Genomic DNA, 19,028 nt, shown 5'->3' on the forward strand with positions numbered 1-19,028 from the left:
TGGGGACTGAGGAGACAAGTTGCTCAAGTTTAGGAATAGGAATGTTGTGCCATTCTTGTCTAATACAGGCTTCTAGTTGATCTACTGTCTTAGGTCTTCTTTGTCACACCTTCCTCTTTATAATGCGCCAAATGTTTTCTATTGGTGAAAGTTCTGGACTGCAGGCTGGCCATTTCAGTACTCGGATCCTTCTTCTACGCAGCCATGATGTTGTAATTGATGCAGTATGTGGTCTGGCATTGTCATGTTGGAAAATGCAGGGTCTTCCCTGAAAGAGACGATGTCTGGATTTGAGCATATGTGGTTCTAGAACTTGTATATACCTTTCAGCATTGATGGTGCCTTTCCAGATGTGTAAGCTGCCCATGCCACACACACTCATGCAACCCCATACCATCAGAGATGCAGGCTTCTGAACTGAGCACTGATAACAACTTGGGTTGTCCTTGCCCTCTTTAGTCCGGATGACATGGCATCCCAGTTTTCCAAAAAGATTCTCAAATTTTGATTCGTCTGACCACAGAACAGTTTTTACTTTGCCACAGTCCATTTTAAATGAGCCTTGGCCCAGAGAAAACGCCTGCGCTTCTGGATCATGTTTAGATATGGCTTCTTTTTTGACCTATAGAGTTTTAGCCGGCAACAGTAAATGGCACGGTGAATTGTGTTCCCCGATAATGTTTTCTGGAAGTATTTCTGAGCCCATGTTGTGATTTCCAGTACAGTAGCATTCCTGTATGTGATGCAGTGCCGTCTAAGGGCCTGAAGATCAGCACAGAGATTATTCCAGATTCTTTGAATCTTTGGATGATTATGCATTGTAGATGATAATAACATCTAACTCTTTCTGATATTGCGCCACTATTTTTCGCCACAGCATTGGGTGATCCTCTGCCCATCTTGACTTCTGAGAGACACTGCCACTCTGAGAGGCTCTTTTTACCCCCAATCATGTTGCCAATTGGCCTAATAAGTTGCAAATTGGTCCTCCAGCTGTTCCTTATATGTACATTTATCTTTGCCAGCCTTTTGTTACCTGCCCCGAACTTTTTGGGAATGTGTAGCTCTCATGAAATCCAATGAGCAAATATTTGGCAAGACATTTCAAAATGTCTAACTTTCAACATTTGATATGTTATTCTATTGCGAATAAAATATAAGTTTATGAGATTTGTAAATTATTGTATTTATTTTTTAATCACAATTTTTTCCTCTTCCCATATGACTTTTGTTTAAGCGATAATGCTAATGCATTCAATGTGATGTGCATTAAGTGGTCTTTGAAGCAGAAAAAATAGGCAAGCATAAGGATTTTAGTGAGTTTGACAAGGGCTAAATTGTGATGGCTATAGACTGGGTCAGACCAGGCTGTTCCCGGTCTGCAGTGGTCAGTATCTATCAAAAGTGCTCCAAGGAAGGAACAGTGGAGAACCGGTGACAGAGTCATGGGCGGCCAAGGCTCATTGATGCACGTGGGGAGCGAAGGCTGGCCCGTGTGGTCCGATCAAACAGACGAGCTACTGGAGCTCAAACTGCTTATAATGCTGGTTTCCATAGAAAGGTGTCAGAACACAGTGCCTGGCAGTTTGTTGTGTATGGGGCTGCATAACCGCAGACCAGTCAAGGTGCCCATGCTGAACCCTGTCCACCGCCGAAAGTGCAGTGCCAACAGTGGGCATGTGAGCATCAGAACTGGACCACGGAGCAATGAAAGAAGGTGGCCAGGTGCGTCTGCATGGCTTACCTGGGGAAAACATGGCACTAGAATGCAAGCGGCCAGGGGCCGGAGGCAGTGTGACGCTTTGCTGGGAAACCTTGGCTCCTGCCATCCATGTGGATGTTACTTTGACACGTACCACCTGCATAAACATTGTTGCAGACTATGTACACCATTTTATAAAAACGATATTCCCTGGGGGCCGTGGCTCTTTCAGCAGGGTAATGTGGACTTAGAGGGGATGGGAGTTTGGATAATTTGCTATTGCTATTTTATCAACATAGATTTTGAGTTGAAAAACTACATGACAGGGAGAAGGGGAGGAAACATTAGCAGAGTTTTTGTGATCTAGGTCAGGGGTGCCCAATCCTGTTTCTGGAGATTTGCCTTCCTGTAGAGTTCTCAATAGCTGACACAGTTAATTAAGATCTTCAAGAGCACTTGATCATTTCAGACAGGTTTGTTGGATCTGGTAGATCTGCAGGAACAGGATTGGGCAATCCTGATCTAGGTGGTCCACAACCATGGTGGTTCAAAGTGGGGTTGTGAAACTGGCAATGATCCATAAAGCTTCCTGCACAGAAAACTGTGCACACTTCTGATTTGTTTCTCCTTGGATTCGTACAGTACATTTGGTGGTGGCACCTGTTATTCATGCTTCGATCATCTGTGTGCTCTTTTTTCTTTGTATTTCAGCAACTATAAATATTCCGCCCATCTCCCATGGCCCATGCGGCCCTGCTCTTTCCTGAGGGAGAGGAAGTGCAGACTGATTCAGGGACCTGATCTTTCTCCTGGGAGAGAGGAGAGCCCAGCGATGGGGGTTGGGAAGGATGAGGCTTGTTTACAGTGGAGATCCCTGGAGGTCTGCACTGTACAAAACATGGGCAACCATGAAAGGCAACCACCACAATAAACATTAGAAAGGGAAACAATGATTTTTCATGCATACAAGTATTTGCTCATTTTATGAAAGGTTTAAAGTCAACATGACATTGTGTTTGCAACCCATTTAACTTAGGTGTTGAATTATGCACAAGACCAGGAATGTGTGTAAAGTAAGTACATTAAATCAATTTGGATTTCATGTTTACTTTGAGAAGACATGTTTGGCCTACTGTATCTTTTGGAGAAGTAACTGTGGAACCCGAACAGAAAACAGAGACTTGATTCTTTTACATCTTTTTTTTCTTTTATTACGGTTTACATGTCCAGCATGGATTGTTAAACACTCAGAAGATGTGAACAAACACAAATGTATAAAATCCTCAGTTTCTACATAAGAAAAAAATCAAAAACACAAATCGGAATGTTATTAACAAGGTAAAAACCAAAAAAAAAAAAAAAAATATTGAAAAGGTACTATTTACAATATTAAAAATGACCAAATTTAATATAATATTAAGAAAAATATTAACTGAACACATGACCATCTAATTTTAATTTGACCATCATTAATAAAGACGATGAGGTGTTTAAGAAAACACTGCAGCACAACCTTGTGCACATTAACAGCATTGCTTTAAATGTTAGTGATTTGCTACTACTGCATATTTTGTCTGAAATGCTTTGTCTAGTTTTAAACAGCATATTTCTGTAAGGCTCAATAAGTAAAGTGAGATTCCCTTCAAGACAGTGTGCATGCCTGGACGCATTGTCACACAGCAGGGCTGATTTGATATTGAATCTACTCTTGACACAGAATAATGCAGGCAAGAGCAAACACACCGTCTTATTCTGCTCAGATGATTCAACAACATATTGTCTCAATCATTTTTTGGCTATTTATTCATTAAGTCAACAATGATTGCAGTCTAATAACTGCAGCTGGTTAATAAGTGTGGTGTGGACGGATGTTCTTAGAGGCACCTCTGATCAGAGCTCAAGTTTATATCAGGAGAATATACTGTACATAAACACAGAGAGAAGAGACAAGTCACACAGCATATGTAGCGTCACTGGGTGGTCAAACTCTACTTAACTGTGATGAAAAACCCATCATTGCATAAAATAGCAGTGGTCCTGAGCTGCATTTATAGGAACGGTGTGACCGAAACGGTCAACGTCCATGATTCACACTGAACAGAGGCTGTTGTTAGTATGCAATGCTAGTGTGAGGGCCGGTGGGAGGAAGCTTTGTGGCCCTGGCTGAGGGCCCAGTCTGTCTTCCTGTTGGCCAGAAGCAATGTGCTGGACAATAATGCAGCAGGAGAGAGGGGCCATTGTTATAAGAGCCAGTCCTAAACTTGGCCAAGAGTTGATTTGAGATGACGGTGAAAATATTACACCTTAAAGTCTACGTACTAACATACTAACAAATAAACAGACTGCTTTGATTATTCGTCAGTCATTGTCTACCACAATAGTCACCCTTATTATCTCTTAAAAAGAAAGAAAGACAAAAACAGTGTAGAAACAAACATAATCATTAATACAGTTTTACGCATACTAGACAACCCTTACAGCCTTACTCTGATGGTACCATAGTACAGTGATCGTGGCCTGAATTATGGACCGAACCAGTGGTGCCAGTTCCCAAGGACTGCCAAAGGGGACTCATCACAAGGATCCTTGATGTATACAGCTAGAGCTGACCACCAAGGCCCTTGGCCCTCAGGCACATACAATGGGAGATGACCACTAGGGCCCCAGGCCACACTGCACATATAGTGGGACATGACCACTAGGGATGACCACTAGGGCCCCAGGCCCATATGGTGGGACATGACCACTAGGGCCCTGAGCCACTACCCATGTATAGTGGGACATGGTCACAAGGGATGGCTGCCAGGTCCAACCACTTAGGCCCTGGGGGCCTACAGCGGGACATGACCATTAACCCCGGGCCACCCAGCACATAGTGGGACATGACCACTAGGTCCAACTATTAGGGCACTTGGCAAACGGGCACATACAGTGAGACATGACCACTAGGGCCCCGGAGTACCCAGCGCATATTGTGGGACATGACCACTAGGGATGACAACTAGGTCCAACCACTAGGGCTCCAGTCAAATATAGTGGGACATGACCACTAGGGATGACAACTACATCTAACCACTAAGGCCCCTGAGTGCATACAGGGGGACAAGACCACTAGGGCTCCGGGCGCATATAGTGGGACATGACCACTAGGGATGACAATTAGGGCCCCGGGCGCATACAGTGGGACATGACCACTAGGGATGACCACTAGGGCTCCGGATGCATATAGTGGGACATGACACCCCTCTGACAATGCCCTCAGTTAATACAGATCGAATGGACCACTAGTGTCTCAGTGAATACTGCCCAGACTGACCACTAGGGCGCTGATCACCTCAGCGAATACAACATTTGCTGACCTTATGGGGTGGTGAGCAGTCCACCACCAGGGTAGGAAATAAGATGGATGGGGCTTCAAATATGTGTACCCAAGGATCTCAAAGAACTATGGCCTGGCCTTTAATACCATACTAAATGATTAACCAATTTAAAAATATGTAAATGATTCTGACTCCAAATTTCCATTGCATAACCAACATGGTTGTGTCCAAAAAGAATGGCAGATTATGGAAAAATGCCATAAAGGAGTATTAAAATAAAACAAAGAATGTAGTGTAGTGGGAACAAGACGGGAATAAGGCCTGAGTGAGCCCCTGAGAGTGAGCGTTTCAGATATCCTTCAAGCCTGTTTATGTATTCCTCATTGATCTGGGCGAGTGGAGGAGAAGGTAAAGGGCGTCCGGGGAGGGACGGAAGAGCTTTTATGTCTGATTAACTCTCCTCCAAATCTCCTCGGACGACAGGAGCACCGCGGGGAGGGGCGGATCGCCTGGCAACGGTATTCGGTGGGATTCATCAGTGACAGCATTCCGATCATGACTGTCCTGTGTCTCCTCTACTCTTCCAATAATATTTATCAAAGTGCTTTCTGCTCTACCTTGTCTGACAGGGCAATATTTATAATGCCACTCACTTTCGTTCACTCCTCTATGTCGACCGCTTCCACTACAAAAAGAAGGTACTCTCTGGCTGATTGCGAAGGGTAAATGACTTAGATTTTGTCAGAGGCACTTTAAAAAAGTGGTGGTGGTTTGTTTTTCAATGCCTTCCGTGTCCTAGTATACTAGCTGTGTTTATGTAGGTTAGACACAAGACTAAGCAAACACTACAGAAAGCAAACACAGACCTACCCGACAGCAGTTATATCTTGCGCTGTTCGGAAACTTGCCTAATTTGCCTACTTTGCCTAGAAGATCACATCAGCATGAATAGGTTGTGAATGAAACAGGGATCCTGTTTCCTCTGCTGGTCAAGGAATGCGCTCCAAAAATAACTGGCAGTGGACCCTGGCAATGTGTGCCAACACGCTCTCATACAGGGATGGCATTGCTACAACACGCTATCTACCAAGCGGCTCAGGCTTAGGCCAAAAATATACTCCAAGCAATGCACCAATGCCAATGCAGCCCAAGTGCACGTTCTCGTCGGATACGCTTAACGTGCACTTGTATTCAAATGGTTCAATGGAGTTACCTTCAAATGTCAAGTTTCATTAAATGTTAGCTAGCTAGAAACATGTCAACAGTTCAACTAAAACTTGCTCAGCAAGATTCCCAAACTGTTGCTTCCAGACAATAACTGAATATCTGGCCATTGAAAAAGAAAAAAAGATTCCTTGTTTGTAAGTGAATTCTCCATTACGTTTGCATTAATTTCTGATATAGCGCCCCCTTCAGGCAATTCTGATAATGCAACTCAGAAATTTAGCTAAAACATACAGGACCACATACTTTTGTCCCTTCGAGAGGGAGCTTGCAAAGTGTTTATCCCACTCCTGACTGTTTGTTTATAACACCCCCACCCCTAAAATATCCCCATTGCTGTAATACAATCCAGTTCAGACTCTACCAGCACACGATAAGCCCTTTCGCAAAGACTTAAGATATAAGGTTTCTGCATCTGAACCCTTTCCTTTTGAACTCACAGTTGTCCCTGCTTCTACCCCTCTCGTCTCAGCCCACCCCAGTGTGATATTTCTTTGGTAGGGAGAGCATTGGGTTTTCCAATAGGTTTCACCCCCTGCTGTTTTTTTAAATTACACTATTACCTAACATTCCCTACAACAGTGAGCCCCTACTAAGGCTTTTATTTATAATTGGGCCCAATAAGCTTTTTTCGAATTTTAAATTGGTGTACGCTAGTGGTATGTATTTTATAGTTCTATTTTTCATATTTTCATTTGATTGAACAATGTAAAGCTATTATATAAATATTCACTCAGCAAATGGCTCCAGCACCAGCAATCTGTATGATGCCTCAAGTTTTTTCAAACCCCCTAAATGAAACCAACCGAAACATTATGCTGCTCAGACAATAAAAAGTATAATCGCCACAGTATCTCGGCATTGTTGGAGATAGAAACACAGCAGCTTGCAAGAAATAAGTCAGGAGGGCTGGACGGAACCACATAAAACATGATTAAAAAAAGGCACAGTTGTTAAATCAAGGGGCTTGGCCGCACTAAGCAAGCTAAATTTTGAGAAAAGTCCCTATTTTATGACACCAAAAGAAATAGCAGGTAAAGTTCAAATCAAACACAATTGGTTGTCCGGTTGAATAACCAGGTCCAGTTGCTTGTGAAATGACTTCAAAAAAGGAAGGTCGAAAAGTCAGAGACCACTAGTTGACAATTTTTCATTTTTTTTAATGCAATAAATGTTTTCTACATTAAAAAATATTATTAGAATGACAGTTTGAACTTTGCTTTGACAGAAATCCTGAAACTTCCTGGCATTTTTAAGGTTTAAATTAGATTCCCAATCCCAGACTTTCCTTGTGGTCTCAGACTTTTGGACCCGCAATATATCAACATATTATAGAAAAAGTTATGATAGAAGCAGCCACAGTCCTTATGGTCTTTATGATGACGTATTATGACTTGCCCGGCAGTTGGAAAACCAAAGCTGAGAGTCCTGAGAAAAGGAGAAATGATGCAGAAATATTCCTAAGAGAGATATTCCTTTCTCCACTTTTCGTTTCCTCTTTTTGCTCTGCAAGACTTCCCGCAGTGATCCAATCCCTTATGCAGTGATTGAAGATCTATATTGTGACATCTTAAAAACAGAAGTTAAGAAATTCCCCAAAACAACAAAATAAAATATGAAAAGGAAAACCCAACGACAAAATCAATGTGCAAACTTTCTGATATAAATAGACTAGACGACATGTTAGGAAAGCACCATGGGAAAGGAAAAGAAGGGTGAACATGAAGGTGTGAGTGTGTGTCAGTATCTGTATGTGTGCGTGTAATCATGTTTATGTTGGTGTTTTGTGTGTGCAATGTTTTTGGGTATGTGAAATGGAAGGGCAGAACAGGGATCGGAGGTCGTTCTGATTGGTTAAACCCAGTCCTGCAGTGAACGTCTGCAGTGCACTAAATACTTGGGTGCTCCTTTCCTCTGTAGTGTGTTGATAATGGCATAGATCAGTCCCAAGATGCACAGCACCAGGACCAGGGGTACCGTCACCATGATGATGTTCATGGTGCGCTGTGTTTCATCTATCTTCAGAACCACATCCACATCATTCTTTTTCTCTTCCGTCTCTTCTTTAGAGTTAACGTCATTGGTGTTGTCTCTCTCTTTGTCCTTGTCTTTGTCTTTGTCCTTGTCCTTGTCTTTGTCTTTGTCTCGGCCAACATCTGGGTTGAAGGGTGGCCGATCAGGCCATTTGCGTCCCGGGTCCACGTCGGTGTCTCTATCAGGATCAAGGTCCACATTACAGCCCATGAAGTCTCTAAGAATGGACTTTGGGTAGCCCGGCTCGCTCGTCATTCTGTGGTTGTCAAATTTCCAGTACTTTGTACCCTTGTAGAAGTATGTATATGCTGTGTGAGAGACAAACAAAGTTGGAAAGTGAAAAATGTGTTGAGTGAATCACTGGACATTACATAAAAACTTAATTTAGCTTATCGGGACATTACTTTATACACTGACTGATTGGAAATAAACAATGCACATAATACACATTTCAGTTCTGGCTGCAAACACACATGCACGCACGCACGCACACACACACACACACACACACACACACACAAATAATATTGCTTTAAAGCAGCTTTACAGAAAATGCTTGTTGTAATTGTCCATTGTCCACCAACCAAAATGGATTAGTTACCAAAAATCTTCAAAATATAGTTTGTGTTCCACATAGGGCTGCACAATATTGGAAAAACTGACGTTGCAATATTTAGTTTTTCTGCGATATATATTCCAATATAAATGGAAAGAATTAATCATTCAAGAATTATTGGGGTGATTTTGTAGGGGAGTGTGTCTGCCTAGAAATTACAAGTATTGATAAATAAAACAGAACAAAGATACAAATTAAATAAGCAGTGCTTCATGTTTTTTCAGGTAATTCTAACAGTATTTAGTATATCACTTTTTGTTAAAGCTACAAAAGTGATTTTCTCTTTGTCTTTTGTTGTTTTATTAACATTAAATGACAGAACGCAGCAGGAATATAGGCTGCTGTCACTTTAAGACAGAATGCACGGATCCAGTATAAGAATAGGCATCTATTTTCTTTCCCCGTTTTTGTACTGTTTATGGGGATACTTGCAGAGACGGGCATTTTGTGTGTTTCAAGCACAAAAAGACATAGAAGAGAATGAAATTAGGTGCATCTTGTGCCTCAGTGGTTTAAAACTGAATGAATGTATAAACTGACAGGACCTAAAATGTGCAAATTATAAACTTTTGCTTTATGATGGTTAAACTTTGCAATTAATCCAAGAATCACATGCGTTTCGAACCGTGGTGGATCCATACGGATCAACTACGATCCCTATACCTGACATCGATGTTAAAACAATATATCAAGCTGCCCTAGTTCCACAGAATAAAGAAAGCCACAGGTTTAAAGCTACATGAGAGTGAGTAAATTATGGCAATTTTAATTTTTTGGTTGACAAAATGAATATCTATAGTAATCGAGATCATGCCACAGATCCTGTCAATATAGTTTGACTTGCAGGAACATTCATTTAAATGGGAAAGTGCTTTCAGTGATGCTATATTACATTATTTTCTCAAATGACATTTCATTCATTACTTTCTCTCACTTCCTTTGTTCCACCGTCTGATTGATCCCCATCCATCCTGTACATTATGGTGACAGGCTCTAGATGGCCCCTCAACCCCACACAGCATTTCACTCACTCACCTCCATCATCGCTCAGGAAAGCCCCCTTGGGAGAAGACGGCACAGAAGTGCCCCACACACTAATTGGCTTAGGGTAGTCCTGATCCGCGGCTCTGGATTGCTCATTAAAGCGCCAGTACCTGTGGTTTATCAAACACAGTTCAATGCTTTCCTTGATGCAACCATTTCAGCAAAAGCACAAAGACCCCATTTACACATGATATTAACATCCGCCTCAGGTGATCAGATCATTAGTGCACACCACTTTCAGTTTGCCCGCTTTGCATTTTTATCAGAAATGCTAATTCAAGACAAACACTGCAGGACGTTTTCATTGTCCCAAATCAAGAGCTTTAAACTGCCTGCTATGAATGACTTGGTAACACTTTACAAAAATGTTTCATTTGTTAACATTAGTTAATAAATTAAATAGTTTCTACTTACCATGAACGATACATTTATTACTGTATTTGTCAATCTTTGTTAATGTTAAAGTTAATAAAAATGCAGTTGTTCATTGTTTGTTCATGTTCATTCACAGTGCTTTAACCAATGTGAGCAAATACAACTTTTTATTAAATGTATTAATAAATGTTGAAATAAACTAAGATGTAGAAATGCTGTATAAGTGCAGTTCATTATTGCTTCATGTTAACATGTAGTTAAATAATGAAACCTTATTTTAAAGTGTTACCTATGATTTTAAAAGTTAACAGATAAATAAATAAAAAATATGTACATGGATTTTTGATATAGTGTAGATTTTTTTTAATCCCAATTTCAACTAAAATTTTAACAAAGTAAAAAGTAATAATAACATTTGAATTTAAACCTTGAACACATGTGAGTGGTCAGATCTTAAGCATTATTTTATAGTAATTTTATATTTTTTACAAACATGAAATATTTATAAAATTATACAATTCATAAAATGTTTTTATTTTTATTTTTATTATTGTTATCATCATCATCATCATCATCATCATCATCATCATCATCATCATCATCATCATCATCATCATCATCATCATCATCATCATCCTCATCATCATCATCATAAATTACAACTATCATGTGCAATTCATTCTTAATTATTTTTTTTATTTTATATTTTGGGGAATAAAATAAAAAATAAAAATTCACACCTAATTTTACAATATAAACTAACTTTGCCTTGCCATAAAGAGGTACAATGACGTGATGTTTTAAGAGATTTATCATCAATAAGCATAGTAATAAAGCAGCCGGGTTTTTGTCTCTACGTAATTATAATAAAATATTAATTGAACCTACTCTTCTTCTAAATTCTATTCATGAGGGATATTTTTCCCATTATGACATCAGGAGAGTTCACCCTGAAATTTTTGACTTTATGCTCCTTCAAAAATATTAAAATTATATATTTGTTTTATTTAGACGTTGAAATTATATCATAGAAGAGGTGTGTTCAATTCATCGTGTATGAATTTGTGCCGTCGACCCATTTATTGGAAAATGGTTATATGTAGTCACAAAATAACCCCCCCCCCCCCCCCCCCCCTCGTTGAAATTCAATCTGGGATGGTCATTGAAGAAGCATGTGAGACATATTAATACCAGGAGTAAACATTAGCCTCTCTCAGTGGACCACTTTTCATCAGACCACCCGAGAACAATGTTAAGACTGGGTCAGTAAAGGCTGTGACACACCAAGCCGACAATAAAAAGACCTAGTGGTGACGAAAGCTGACTGTGTTGTTGGCTTGCTTCGCTGCATCTCGCCTAGGTTTGAAGGCTTGGTGCGTCAAGGCAGGGATTATTATACAAAACAGCTCAAGGAAACGATTAGACAAACATTAGCGGCAGAGCTATCTATGGAACAAAAAATAAGACTATCCCCTCACCAGTCTCCTTTGAAGAAGTAAGTGAAGCCAGAGGGTTCCCACCAGATGGCTGTATCTATCTTGTCATATGGGATGTCTCTGCCATAATCCATCAGTTCTTGAGGGTAACCGGGCTCCAGGTTGGCTTCCCTGAACAACCAGTACTGACTTCCTACAGGTGGATGTCACAAAGAGAGAGAAAGAGAATTAGTAGTGATAGTCCAAAACTTTTTGTGAAATTTTAATAAATATTGTATTAAATGCTTCAGGGGTTATTTTATTGCAGCAGTTTTACGTTCGTCTCATTTGCCATCATATGAGGTTTATATATCGCCACCCCTTGAATAACCCGGCATAGGTGGGACAGATTGGACACCACTTTTTGCCAGGGTCGATATTGTTCCCACCACTTTGTGAAACATCTCGCAGAATTGAACTGTATCTCCAGTAGCCTAGCAGAGTATTTTCGTTGTTTGTTAAATAAGAGATGATCTGGTGCCGGAATGTGTTTTTGAAATCAAGAGTGTTCATTACTGCAGTTTGCAGTGGCAGAAAGCAACAATATTTTCTTATGGCTCATTATTTACAGATGAGCACTTTGATTGATTGCTTAACATTGTTGCAAAAAAGCTGTATTTGTCCCGGTGAAATAAAAAAATGCATGCAGACATGTCCCCACTTTTGATTCAAGACCACTGATGAACATGGTTTTAATTAGTGAGAAAAAATTAACTATATAAGGGCAGATTAGAATCCAAAACCTCTGACACCCCAAACAAAAGTTCTACCACCAGACAATTATAACCAGGTCTTGACACTAACTTTTTTAGCTCAGCAGCCACTGTGGCTAGTGGTTTTCCAAAATTACTAGCAACTCAGCATCTTCACTGACCACAATTTTGACATCCATACTATGGGGGAAAAGCTGACATATAGATATTTTTAATAGTATCTTATAATTTGGCAGCAGGAATATTAGGCTGCTGTCACTTTAAGACATGACGCACGGATCCATTATACTGTTACACATGCGTTTTCTTTCTCAAGTGTTTGCATTCACTGAAAACTGACTGTTTTTACGTGAATATTTGTCAAGAAGGCATTTTTACATATTTATTATATAGTGTATTTAACTGTTTAAGAGCAATAATTAGTGGGGAAAAAAAAAACATTTAAAGAGGAATGGAATGAGTAAAATTATGCACAATACGTGCAATCCCATGCTGAAATTCAAGCCCTGTAACACTAACAATATTCATCCAGAGCAAATGAAGAGAATGAGTGAGTGGAGGCGGGTTTGTGCGTCACTCGCTGTCAGAGAGATGATGAGAGACACTACATTGCACTTAGTTTATTATTTCAGATACCTTTCAGATTACAATTGAAAAATGTATATGTTATATATACATATCCACCCAACAAAGTGGCTTGTAGGAGTGACTGCGTTACACAACACTGCTGAAACACACACACATTTGGCGGGTTGGTGGGTGTAAAGCCCTGATTATGACATACAAACATTAATTGTTGGCATATGTATTTATTCACTGACATAAATATTATATATATTATATAATAGTAGATGTAAGGATGAAAATTAAAGGGATAGTTCCATTTAAAATGAAAATTCTGTCATCCTTTACTCACCCTCAAGTTGTTTGAAACTTGTATGAATTTCTTTCTTCAGCTGAACACAAGGGAATATTTTTTGAAGAATGTCAGTAACTGAAGCCATTGACTTCCATAGTAGGAAAAAAAATACTATGGAAGTCAATGGCTCCAGTTAACTGTTTGGTTACTGACATTCTTCAAAATATCTTCCCTTGTGTTCAGCTGAAGAAAGAAATTCATACAGGTTTCAAACAACTTGAGGGTGAGTAAAGGATGACAGAATTTTCATTTTAAAGTGAACTATCCCTTTAAACGTGAGTCCTATGTCAATAAATTAAACTCAGAACCACAAACACAAACGGCCTGAGGGGAACCATATTTGGGACGGCCCTGTATATTGGCTAAGCGCTAGAAATCAAAAGTTAAAAAATGACCTTGAAAAAAGAGAACAGAGGTTGAAAACAATGGTAAGGAAGCAGAAAGACAAGAAGGGGGAGGCAGCAGCACTCAGTGGGTAACAGGATTATATGGTGCATGTACAGGGACTTTCCAACCTTTGACACAGTCTCCAGCACTCAACTACGGATGTCGTTTACTCTCTATTATAACACATATAACTGCATGACAACACTGAAAATGATGCACCAACAATGTGGGTTTGGTTCGAATCCCACATTTTAGCGGTTGAAGTGATGACAGAATGAGCATCGCATGGAGCCGTTACAGAAACATTGGGATAAGCTTCAGTTTTTTATTATTTTACAGTATGGCAGACACTGAGGCACCATCCTCATGGACCCGTTTGATTCAACGGGCCCTTATCCAAGTCCAACCGTTGCTGTCAGCATCTGCTAGAACCGCTAGCTGACGCAATGGCCTCGCCTCACAAAGAACAGATGTTGCTCCCCAAGATTTTCGGTCTCCCGATTTTCTCGAATGGCAGAAATCCAAATTTAAAAGGGCCTTGCCAATGACATCACTTGCCCTACAGAGTTTCCTTATGAGAGCCAGCTTTCCTCAAGTACAGCACATGCACATTCATCTTCACAGAAATCTTCAGTAGGAAGTCATTAGATGCCTGTTTCAGGGACGCAGGGTGTTGATGTGGATAACTAATGTGGGAAACTTTTTTGATTTCAATCTATTGGCAGGGCTTGATAATAACAGTTAACAAGTTTCTGGCAGGTTGACTTTTGCACCAGAGAGATTTTCATTGACACTGTTTATATGATTCACATGATGATAGCATGGATGTTGTTGGACTTAAGTGGTCCAGGGTTGACATATTTTTTATACCCCAAAACCTGGAAGCGAGTTAGCTTTTCAATCATTTTTAGGAACATTTTTAACTAAAAATATTTGTATAAATCTGACATAAATTTGGTAGTAGCACAATCAACTAATTTTAACCTTAAAATGATGTAATGTAAAATCGGACGTAAAAATTAACAATACTACACAATGTAATATTTTTGGTGGTGGGGACAGTGAACTACCGCAAACTTTTTTTCTGGCCTTGCTATTAGTAAAATGTGTAATTTTCAAATAATACAACATGCTAAAAAAGCGATGCACAATATATCAGTTTGTTTTAATGTTATCATCAGGCTCTCAAAAATTATATAAAAATGTGGATTTAGATTTATCAGCCAATATATCAGTTATCTGCTTTCAAATATAAATAATTATTGGTTATCAGCATTGGCCAAAATGTTCATATCAGCGCATCCCTAGCTAAAAATATTTAGATGCCAGAAAAATAAAGTTTAGCATTTTCATTAAAAGAGTATCTTTTCTTGTTACTAATGTAATAAAACTATATTTTTTAGCTGCAAATAATAATGATAATAATAATAATAATAATAATAATAAAAACTGCAAAAATTCTTATAGTTGAGTCTCGATTGAAGTGAGGCTAATATGAGTTAAAGCAATCACTGTTTTGCTTTCTTTGCAAAATGTATGGTCAATCTCCAGAATTATAGTCCATTTACCTTAAACCCATATATAAAACAAAAAGCAATGTCTCTGAAACTCTACCTGTAAAATCCATCAGACTCACATATAAGTGGCCAAGGGAAATCAAGGACACTTCCTGTACTAAATGACAAATGTCAAAATCAATGGCTAATGTAAAAAGCACTTCAATGTTAAGTAATTCTGCCAGCCTGGGCAATAATTTCTCTCAAGAATATAACATTTTTATGGTCTATAATAACTTTTACAGCACGAGCTATATCAGTTTTCAAGAGTAGTAAGAAAGGGAAAATACCTTTGAAAAACACAAATCGGCCATCATGCCTTTCATACGCGGCATCAATGTCTCCCGGCAAACCCCTCCAGAAGTGTCCGATTGGCATCGGGTAGTTATCCAGCACTCTATTCCTCCTCACTCTCCAGAACCAGCGACCCTAAGGAAGCAATAAAAAAATTCAGAATCAGTGAACAGTTGATGATTGTTGTGAATTCATCCCACCGAGGTCAGATGTCATGACTAAAAACATAAACACATTGGAGAGCCGCTTTCTTGTAGAAACTGAAGTTTTACTTGTAATTAAAAATGACACTGACTTTATGTTTGATACTGAAAAGCTACTGCTTTAAAGCAATCTACTGTATGCTAAATAAACCTGACTTGACTGAAGTATCGAAAGAGCTGGTTCAAACTTCCACATCGCTAGGATCAGATGCTTTCTTAACAGCTGTTTTCTCACTGCTGTGTTTATTCTGCTATTGAGAGGAAAGCACACAGCACATATTTACATATTCATCTAAATGTCGCTCTCAGCAGTGTTGTTAGATAACAGTATACCCCTGCAAAGGTATATTCTTCTAAGAATGAACTGCATATCAGGGGGCATATTACATAAATATCTTATCTTTAGAATCCTATCTTACCTGTTTGGTAAGGTAACCATGGCAATTTCAGTTAGGACCACATTTAGGACAAAGGCTATTATAGAATGACATTTCTTAAGTGCATAATCTTATCATGGATAGGAAATGGGTATTACAGAAGCATCCTAACTCTGCAAAAAAAATCCTAAAAGCTGTCTTAACTTTAGGACAACCCCACTGGTGTCCTAACTTTAAACCTTTTTGAAACCAGCGGTAAAAATCACAGAACAAAAATCCTTTTTTAAGAGAGCGTTACATGTATTAGATGAAGAGCAGTGACATTTTGATGGTGGAGAGACTTTTGGAGGACCCAGAGAATGTGCTGTGCTTTGATGATAAAGTACTCGTAAATAATTACAGACTCCCAGGACACATGATTTAGCAGTTAGTTGACAAATTGCGACCAACATTACAGAGACCAACGAGCCGTCACGGAGCATTGGCCTACCAGTCATTCTTTACTGGCATAAAGTTGCTTTGACGCTGGACGTTCGATATTCGCAAATTTAAGTACTGTCTCTAAAGTTACATATGCCATTGGTATACCTACACATTTCTAACTTTAATAGCATTTGAACGGAATATGTAAAAGGTGTGCATCATAGCTGAGACCTAGATGAACACTTTACAGTTAGTTTTGACACTGTAAGTCATTCCATTCAAATGCTATTGAAGTTAGAAATGTATACCAATGTTGTATGTAACTACATTGTCTTTGGTCTTTACATTTGCGAATATCAAACGTTTTTGTATACTTTTTTTTGTTGTTGCATAAAACAGGGTTTAACTTTTCAATGGAGCTTATCAAAATTTACATTTCTGCCGCACTGGAATTAAAAGCATGCCGTTGTTTCTCCATTTTGATTTTAGGTTTACCCATAGGATTTACCTCATAGACTGTGGTTTACCTCAGAAGCAGTTTGCGTGCTGTTGGTTGCTTGGTAACAGACCTGACATTTGATTACCGAACTCGATTGAGCAGTTTAAGGTTTCTTAACTACAGATAAGATGATTTTGTAAGATAGGATAAGAATCCTAAATCAAGTTAAGATTTGCTTCTGTAATACGAAATTGTGAAAGATCCTAAATGAACTTATCATATCTTAAATTAAGACCTAAGATAGAAAGTTTCTGTAATACGCCCCAGGGCCTTAAAGGTGCACTATGCAACTTTCCGTCCACTGGAGGGCCTCTATACAAAAAAAAAGGCGTAGTTTGATGACACCAAGTTTGAACGCAGCATCTTGGGACATGTGGTCTTCACCAGCCGGTGGAAAATAGGGCACGGGCAGAAATCATGTTCATGGATGCGGTTATTAACGTTACTGTAGTGTAAAGCAGAGCAGGACCGAGTGTTGTGGAGCTGAGCACGGCCGCTGGAGCGATTGTTAAACAAACACACGGCTCACGAGCACCGGGACTTTTATTATGACGGGACAGAACACAGTCGCCGGGCGCGCACACTATTTCTGCTTTTCCGGTCATGAGTATGAGGTTAAGCAGCTCTGTTTATCATATTAGATACATTTAAGTGTGTTTAAAATGATGTAATGACATTACTCTGTGCGTTCGCTCGGCGCTGCTGTGACATGTTCACACTGCTATAAGTAAAGCGCTTCTGCAGAATAAAACAGGCGACTCCCTCAAACGCTGTGCTGACACGTCCCGGTCCTTAGTTAAAATAGCAATTTTCTCACAATTTACAAATAGGTGGAAATATTTGGGATATTGTAAGTAGGCCTACTCAACTGAACAAAATATATAACACTGGCCTAGTGGTTTTTGGATATTTTACTGCAAGAATACTACATTCTAGGCAGTAATAGTGATCATGTACATAAACTCAGTGTATCCTTTACGCACACTCTGGCTCTCCACCAGGACCTTCAGAATGTTCCAAACCAATCCCAAATTAAAACCAGAGCCGGGTCCGCGGCCAACACGCTCTAAATTTATCCTGCTTTCTCCCCACCCCTTCCTCAGCCCCAACACCTCATCACAAACAGACACACGTGCTTCTTGTTCTCGCATGGAGGAACACAATCTTGCATGAGTTAACTATTAGTATCGTTACATGAGCAAAGGCCTTCTTTCAAGAACCTGTGTTTGAGACATGTAGATAACTAGGGAGTGGTCCTTTACTCAAGGGCATCTGATTGTTGAGTAATGGATAACTTGACTACTGCGGCCAGCTAAACATTAACACCTGAAGAAGAAACGTATAAATATTTTCCAACAAACTGTGCTAAGGTGCAGCATGCTTACAGCTAGCCACATCTAGAAATAAAATTAACCATTGCAGTTACACCTTTGGATCTTTTTGATCCTTTTTAAATAAAATGACTGATATTACATGATTTGAATTAAAATCATGTTTTTCAAGATCAATGTCATAATGGACTATGATAGCAATTGAGACAAAGACAATGCAAGTACATTTTGAAGTCAATCAGACCAACAGTTCGAGCTAGTTTCATGTTTTGTACAATTATAACCTTACATCTGGTTGATTTATTTTAAAGGGAATCATTTTCTTAGAATCCTGAATCTTACCGAGTCCAATGATACCAAACGGAAAGGTTTTGCCTTATGGTTTGTGCAACATTGTGATTTAGCATTTAAAAAACTTTCACCAATAGCTTTAAAACCATTTGTCCGATCAAGATGAAACCAAAGTAGGAAAATCAGAATCAAAACGGGTTGACTAAACATTAATGGCCAAATGTCAAAATTTGTAAAGTAAATGG

At 39.4% G+C, this 19,028-nt stretch overlaps 1 protein-coding gene across 1 annotated transcript in view; it reads right to left on the reverse strand.

Moving 5' to 3' along the window:
* Positions 1-2,908: 2,908 nt before the first annotated feature.
* The window catches only part of mmp15b (matrix metallopeptidase 15b), a 44,165-nt gene continuing 28,045 nt past the window's right edge, over positions 2,909-19,028 (reverse strand). The window contains exons 7-10 of the mRNA XM_067457148.1: positions 15,656-15,794; positions 11,794-11,944; positions 9,932-10,050; positions 2,909-8,588 (exon numbers count right to left, since the gene is read on the reverse strand). Coding sequence (XP_067313249.1) covers positions 8,101-8,588; positions 9,932-10,050; positions 11,794-11,944; positions 15,656-15,794 — 897 coding nt within the window. The 3' untranslated portion in view covers positions 2,909-8,100. The remainder of the gene's footprint in view (positions 8,589-9,931; positions 10,051-11,793; positions 11,945-15,655; positions 15,795-19,028) is intronic.

The sequence above is a fragment of the Pseudorasbora parva genome, chromosome 1 (genome assembly GCF_024679245.1).
Source record: "Pseudorasbora parva isolate DD20220531a chromosome 1, ASM2467924v1, whole genome shotgun sequence".
Classification (NCBI taxonomy): Eukaryota; Metazoa; Chordata; class Actinopteri; order Cypriniformes; family Gobionidae; genus Pseudorasbora; species Pseudorasbora parva.